Raw genomic sequence first — 7689 nt, 5'->3', positions numbered from 1 at the left:
TTCTAGGTATCATTCTACTTTTCTCCCTCCTCATTCAGACTTGTAAGCAGAAGAATCTGCATTCTCAGTGTCCACCTCGTCCTCTTCACTTCATTCCTCAACCCATGGCAATCCATTCACCAACTTCAGTCATTACTGCTCTTTTGTTGTTGTTATCGTTGGTTAGCTTTTATTTCATGATCATACTCTTCGCTCTGCAATCCAACTGAACTTGGAGGGGAGTGAGGAAAACAAGGGACCGTGGAACTGCAGAGGGAGCACAAAGATCATAGGAGATTTCGAGCAGATGAGGGCAGAAGGGCGCTCTCCCGAGCTACAGAAGGAACGTTCTGGTAGTTAAGATAAAAGTCAAGTCAAATTTATTAGATTTGTCCACAGTCAGCAATGGCGATCTTCTTGCTGGTCTTGCGGCTCCTGGACCCAAAACGTTCCATGGCTTTGGCGATGTTCGTGCCCTCCTTCACCTTACCAAACACCACGTGCTTGCCATCCAACCACTCCGGCTTGGTGGTGCAGAAGAAAAACCGGGAACCGTCACGTTGGGTCCAGCATTCATCATGCACAGGATGCCAGGACCTGTGTGCTTTCTCCCCAGTGCTCAGAGCACAAAATGTTTCTGCTGTTTTTAGAATTTTGTCTGCAAACAGCTCGAAGGAGATGTGGCCCAAGGGCTCGACGTCCACAGCGATGTCGAAGAACACAGTGGGGTTGACCATGCCTGGGCAGCGTGGGTGGTTCTGGGGTGGCAGTGTCCGCAAGACCCATTACTGCTCTTTCTAAAGACTCATGACCTACTATGTTCTGACCAGCAGCTGCACATATCTTTTTCTTTCTACAGTATTTAATGGTGTTGGTCCTCTAGCCTCTGCTCTCAGCAGCTTCATTCTCCTGGCTCTCCTTGTCTTCTCTGGTCTTTCTCCTTGTCTGTCTCCTTTGTAGTGGTTCTCCTCCACCTGCTTCTCGGTGCTAATACTCCCAGACAACTTGGCTCTCTTCTCTGGACACTCCCTCTTCCTGGGACATCTTATTCACTCTCATGGTTTTAAACTAGAATTTATCTACTGATGGCTTTGCTATCTAAAGCTGTAGATAGAAAAAAAAAAGGCTGTAGATAGAGACTAATCAGTATTTGGATGTAAATCAGAATATCTGCTAGATATCTACATTTTGATTTTTCATAAACAACCTAGATTCAACTTGTCCTGATGAATCTTGGTCATCCAAGAGGATCCTGACTTTTGTCTTCACTAAGAACCACCAATTTCTATCTTTCTGTTTTTAAAATCGAAGCTTAATCTCTTTCTTTCATTCTATTTATGCCCTTTTCCAGCTCCTTGTCGTCTTTCACCTGGATACATTCCATCTCCTTCTATCTCTGTCTCTTATTCTTCACCATCTCTCACCTTGGCCCTTCTTTTCCCTGATCCAGAAGGTCTCCCTAGCTCATGCCACGCTGCTTGCAGCTCTGTCCACTGAATTACTGCCATAGAGGTCTTTGTGAAAACCCGTATCTGACCAGATTGCCTCCCTATGCAAAACCCTTCAATGGCACTCATCACTAACGGGATAAAACTCCTTAACCTGGAAGTGTTGGGTGGTCTCCATTTGTCCTTCCAGATCGACTTGCCACCTTTCTCTACCCTTCTCTGACCTAGGAGACTGACCTCATAGACTGGTTCAGCTGGGCTCATTCACCCTCTGGCCTCTGCTTGGGTTTGGCCATGGGGAAGCACCAGAAAGATGTCAGGAGGCAAGAGAAGAAAGAAGCTGGATATTTTCCTGCTTCCCTCTGGAGTGGCCAGAGGTTCTCTTACCAAAGGCTCCACATCCGGGGGGGGGGGGAGGGGGGTGGAGTCTCTAGGGTCAAAGTCACCATTTCCACCTTGGGTTCTAGTAAAATCCTCTCTTTTTGCTCCTTCTGGGTGAGTGCTGGCTGCCTGGCTCAGAGTTGCCGGCCCAGGTATCCCCCTACTCCTTGGTGACTTCCCTCAACTCTGGCAACATCTTGCAATAGTCCCTTCATTAAACTCCCTTTTGTTGCCCTGCATCTTACATGCATCTTACACCTGTATCTGGCAAGCACTCACTCGATTGGTGGCAAATGAGCCTTTCTGTAGGCTGGCCACTGCTTCATCTTCTCCTTTCCATCCGCAGGCATTGCCCCCCCAGCAACATCCCGCTGCTTGAGGCTCTCTGTGGAGCCACGCTTTCACTTACCACCATGTCCTTGCCCATGCTAACCCCATGTCTAAGTCCTGAGGCATCACCTCCTCTGAGAAGGCTTCCATGTGTCCAAGCTGGGTTTAAGGTTCTGTGTGTTTTCATTGTATTTGTCGCTTTCTTATTAAACTCGTCTTTTACCTTGACATTTAAGAGCATCGGATTTAATGACAGATAGCTTGGGTTCAAACCCCCATCCTGCCTCGATTTTTCCCTCTGAAAATCAAAAGTCCCTCCCTTGTAGGATTGCCGTGTCGGTTAAGTGAAGTAACACACGCTGAATGCATAATGCAATGCCGGGCACGCAGCGATGTCCGCTAACCGTGAGCTTTTAGCCGATGTCTGCCTCTTGCCCTTGAGAATCAGTTCTATGAAGAAAAGGATCTTTACTTCGTCAACTTTCACCGCCCAGGTGTGATTTAATGACTGGCATAGGGTGGGTGCTCAATGCAAAATTGTTGAAATAAAGAAGGAATAAAAGATGGGAGGAAGAAGGGAAAAGTTAAAAAAGAGAGAGGAAAAGGAGGGATGCCAGACTTGAGGGAAGCACAAGGGCACCAGAAGTCAGGAAAAGGAATCCTGGCTCAGCTGGAGACGGGAAGGGAACAGAGGGCGGGGAGGAGCATTAGAAAAGGACTCTTACAGTTGGCCACAGGCGCAGTGTAGGGGGAGGGTCCTCCAGGCAGACACAAGCATGGGCAGTGGACAGAGGCAGTTGGCTTGAGAGGGCACAGGGCACTCTGGAAAGGGAAAGTGGTTGGATTTTGTTGGACGGTTATCTAGCAAGAGCTGAAGGTCGTGGGAAGAGGGGATACTGGCAGGGCAGGTGGGGCCGAGCACCTCCTGTATGCTGCACTGCGTTTGGATTCTATTCTGAAGGCGATGGGGAGCCACAGAGGAGTTTGAAGCAAGGGAGTGACCTGACCAGATGTGCTGCCCACCACCCTTCCTGGTCTCTGAGCAGTCCATGCCAAGCAAACAACACCTGCCCAGCGTCTGCCTCTCCCAGCCGGCATCATCTGTCACCAGCTAGCATCTTTGACATTTGTCACATCCAGGGTGACCGTTGGGAGAAGGAGCTTTGGAGTGAGACGGACTTAGGTTCTACGTTATTGGACTTGCTCAAACCTCATTTTTCTCCCCTGTAAACTGGGCACAAGGTCCTGTACCTTCCTGAGGGAGATGTTATGAGCTAATGTGCTAAGGCTCTCGGTTGTCTCCTGCTTTTCCTGATGTTATAGTTATAGCCTCAGGGCTGTGGTGTCCCAGCTGCAACACCCACCCATATGACATGCTCCTGGTGAATCAGAACAATTTCAGCCATCTGTGAGAGGCCCTCCAAGTCCCTGGCAGGCTCTGGAATGTGAAGAGCCTCGGGCTGTTTTTCATCAGATGCTGCTGAGATTGCTTAAGTTTCTTTCTTATCTCTTCAAGTGAAAAAAAAGATTGCACAGAAGCCCTGGGACCAAGTTTGGGTTTGTTTTGTGCCTTCGGCAGCATGTGGAGCTGACAGGAGAGCAGACCTGGCCTGGCTCTCAACTCTCCTTCGTTTTAAGTGCATTTAACACTCCATAGAGTATTGAGAATCAAGAAGCCATTCTTGGAGACTCTTCTGAAAGAATCGAGCTCATGGGATGTTGCCTGAATTTCATCTTAACTCTGAAAGGACAACAAATCGCCCTGATACTGGAGGGGGTGATATATCACTGGTCACCTTCTTACTGAAAAATGTCAACTCCAAAGTCGCATTCCAATATAATAGCTCTTCCTGACCATTTAGAAATTAGTTACTTCTTTTATCCATAAAGGAATAGTACCATAAACCACATGAAATTGCTGTTTTGTGGGTCAAAAATGACGGAATGTTGGCAATTTCGTGTGGCTTAGATTATTCCAAAGCACAGTGAACGAATTTTAAAGTACCAAGTGTAAAGAGATCTCTCTCCTATTCCAGCCACCTGCTTCCTCTCCCCAAAGGCCATAGCTGTTGCTAGTGACTTGAGAAACCACTGGATACAATTTGAGACATGCTTTACACATGTATTAGTTTATAAGCATATGGAGGCCTGATAAGCATGCTGTTTCATTAAACCTTTATTTCTTTGGTTGCATCTCTTAGAAGTCATTCCAGGTAGCTCATTCATGTTTTTAAACTGTGCCTATGGATATGTCCACTGTTTCCAGTGTTTTGCTATTATAAACAATGCTGTACAAGCATCCACACATGTGCATCTTTGTCACATGTAAGTAGACGTAGCTTAAATCTCTGAAAGGGAAATTATTAGACTAAAGGGCTTAAGATTTAAAATTTTGAGAAATCCTGACAAATTCCCTTCAAAATGGCTTATACAATTTACATTCTCTCCAACATAAGAGAAGCGAAGGCATGGGGGGCTGAAGCAAACTCATCTTCTAGACTCCCTTGCCCACTGGCTCCTGTTAGGATTGGCCAGTGGAGCAGAGAGAGGGAAGAAGCCAGGACACTGCTCCCTTGCTCTCTCTGTCTATTTCTGCTGTCATTCCCAGTAGTCACTGATGCTAGTTCCCCCGAAGGATTCCTTCCTCCAGGGTCCCAGCTCCAGATGGGTGCCCTGGCTCCTGGACTCACTATGCCTTGTTTGTCCTTTTAGCTTTTCCAATATCTTCGTAACTAATTCCCCATTCTAAATCACCTCTATTGAATTATTTGCTTTAGTTTTGTGTGTTTGATTCCTTCCTGCCACCCCACCCCTTAACTGGACACTGAACCGGCATACCCAGAGTTGGCAGAAGTGAGGAGAAATGGCCATGTTCTTATACTGTTGTGAAGAATGAAACAGTTGCAAAATTTTTTGGTAGGCAGTTTGGCAATATGTGCCAAGAGCTTTAAAAATGAGTGTGCTCTTGCCCTATCTTTTAGAGATATGTGTTGAAATGTTTATGAATGAAATGATGTACATCTGTCACTGACTTCTAAACAATCCTAATCCAGAATAATTGGGACATCGTGTAGACCAAATGAGATTTGGGTTGATAGTTGTTTAAACTGGGTGAAGGATACTTAGACATTCATTACGCCCATCTCCTTCCTTGTGAATGTTTGAATTTTTCAATAGTAAAAAGTGTCTTTCAAAAGCAAATCTTGGGCATTGCAGTCTACTTTCTAGGGATTTATCCTAAAGAAAACAAGTTCCTCAATGTAAAGACAAATAAATATCTTTAAAGATAGTTTTTTGTTTGTTTGTTTTAGAGATGGAGTGAGTGAGTGAGACTAGGGGAGGGGGGCAGAGGGGAAGAGAGAGAGAGCCAGAAAGAGAAAGAGAGAGAGAGAGAATCTCAAGCAGGCTCCAGACTCAGCACAGAGCCAGTTTTGGGGCTCAATCCCATGACCCTGGGACCATCACCTGAACCAAAATCAAGAGTCTGACGCTCACCAGACTGAGCCACCCAGGCGCCTCTAAGGATAGTTTTTAACAGCATTGTTTATAATAAACAATTGGCAACAATCTAATTTTTCAACAGTGGAAAGGTTCTACTGTAATTTCAATATATCACATACTGCAAACTGTTTAAGCTTAAAAAAGATGTTGCAGAAACAAGTCTATCATCAGAGATATTCTTGCCTTTTTTTGTTTCGTGACGATTTAAGTAAAAAAACAAGTTATAAAAGCATGAGATATTGTAATCCAATGAAAATATTTTTACATGTGTCTAAGGGAGGATGTGAGGGATCCATACCCAAGTATGATCAGTGTTGTCTCTCTCTCTCTCTCTCTCTTTTTAAAGTTTATTTATTTATTTTGAGAGAGAGAGAGAGGCAGGGGAGAGAGAGAGAGAGAGAGAGAAATGTGGGGTGACTGGGAAGGTCAGAGACAGAGAATCCCACACAGGCTCTATGCTGTCAACACAGAGCCCAGCTCTTGATGTGGGGCTCGACCTCATAAACTGTGAGATCATGACCTGAGCTGGAATCAAGAAGTGGATGCTTAACTGACTGAGCCACCCAGGTACCCCAATCAGTATTGTCTCTTGACAGATGGGGCTGTGTTCTTTCTTCCTTACTTGTGTGCACTTTCTGGTTCATTTGTTATTGTTCTTGTTACGATGTACTACTTTGGAATTACCAAAAATGACTAGCACATTCTTTCTCTGCCCCCCTCCACCCCAGCCCCTTCTTTTTTTTAATGGCCCCTTTCAAATGGACACTGCCCTGGATGGAAGGTGTGCGTGCACTCATTGTGATAAGGAGCGGAAGGGGGTCACACCTTAGCTTCTTTCTAGCAAATGCCAATTACCTGTCAACCTTTGCCAGGCAGGGCTTAGGAGAAAATGAGCAGTTTGGGGACAGAGGGAGGGAAGAGAACAGTGGGTGCTAAGGGAGATGGGGGCGACCACAGTGGCTTCCACACTTGGCTGACACCTGTGATCGGGGACTCAGGGGTGAGAAGCTGGGGATGACAGGGACAGACACTGCCTGGCATGGCCCCATCACATGATCCTGGCTATGCTGGCCTTGTTCCCTCTTACATGCCTCTGTCTATCAGACTACTGGTCCCCCCTCCTGGGATTGGATTCAGTTTTGCCTTTGCTTGCCCTTCAGCACATGATGCCTCCTGTTTCGAGTGATGCTCTCTTCTTGATATCTGCCATCCCACCTGCTGACCCATTTTTGTAGTCTAATAATGATAAAGAACCAAGAAATAATTGATGCGCCAGAAAGACTATAAGAAGCTTCACAAACACCATCTCATTAAATCACCAGTGCTCTGTAAAAGTGACAACATCCCCCTGTTTGGCAGATAAGAAACTGAAAGAAGCAGAGAAATGAACTGACTTCCCCAAGCAACTCCCCCGACCCCGCCCAGGCACTAGGGGGGCCGGAGTGGGTTTCAAACCGAGGTCCTCGCTCTTTCCATTATGTGGTAGGTGCTTTCATGCCTGTATTTTTGCCTGTGGGTGTGGGCTCTGGAGGCAGGCAGCCTGAGGGAGATTCTAGGCTCTGCCTCATTCCCACTCTGACCCCGGTAAATGGCGAACTTCCCTGTACCCCCGGCTCCCTATCTGTAGGACAGTCTTGACCACAGGGTGGTCACTAAGATGAAATGAAATCATGCAGGGAAAGCACGGTGAACAGTGCTGGGCGGAGCAGATCTCAACCTTAACCAGGCATCGCAATCATCTGCGCAGCTTGAAAAATCCCTGTGCTTCGATGACACTGGTCTGGGAATAGCCCGGGCAGTGCGGTTTTCTCAAGCTCCCCGGGTGATCCTGACCTGCAGACAGGGTTGGGAGTCACAGCCCCTAGTATCAGAAAGCACACCTGCTTCTGTGTCTGGCCCTGCCTGGTTCCCAGAGTCCGAGGTTCCAGGCTCAAGCTTCCCGGACCACAGTGGTGTGTTTCTTCTGGGTTCTTAGGCTCCTCCTGGAACCCATCCGGGTTCTCGGACTCCTGCTTTTGCTGAACCCCAGCCTGCCCTCGGGCTCCCAGTA

At 46.9% G+C, this 7689-nt stretch overlaps 1 protein-coding gene across 1 annotated transcript; it reads right to left on the bottom strand.

The window, feature by feature from the left end:
* Positions 1 to 362: 362 nt before the first annotated feature.
* On the bottom strand, positions 363 to 716 carry LOC122469499 (peptidyl-prolyl cis-trans isomerase A-like). Its single transcript, XM_043556953.1, has one exon. It carries the CDS (start codon positions 714 to 716, stop codon positions 363 to 365), a length of 354 nt encoding a protein of 117 aa, XP_043412888.1.
* Positions 717 to 7689: the final 6973 nt, after the last annotated feature.

This window comes from Prionailurus bengalensis, chromosome B1 (genome assembly GCF_016509475.1).
Source record: "Prionailurus bengalensis isolate Pbe53 chromosome B1, Fcat_Pben_1.1_paternal_pri, whole genome shotgun sequence".
NCBI lineage: Eukaryota > Metazoa > Chordata > Mammalia > Carnivora > Felidae > Prionailurus > Prionailurus bengalensis.
The sequence above is the reverse complement of the archived record's forward strand: the minus strand, read 5'-3'. Positions and strand labels throughout refer to the sequence as shown.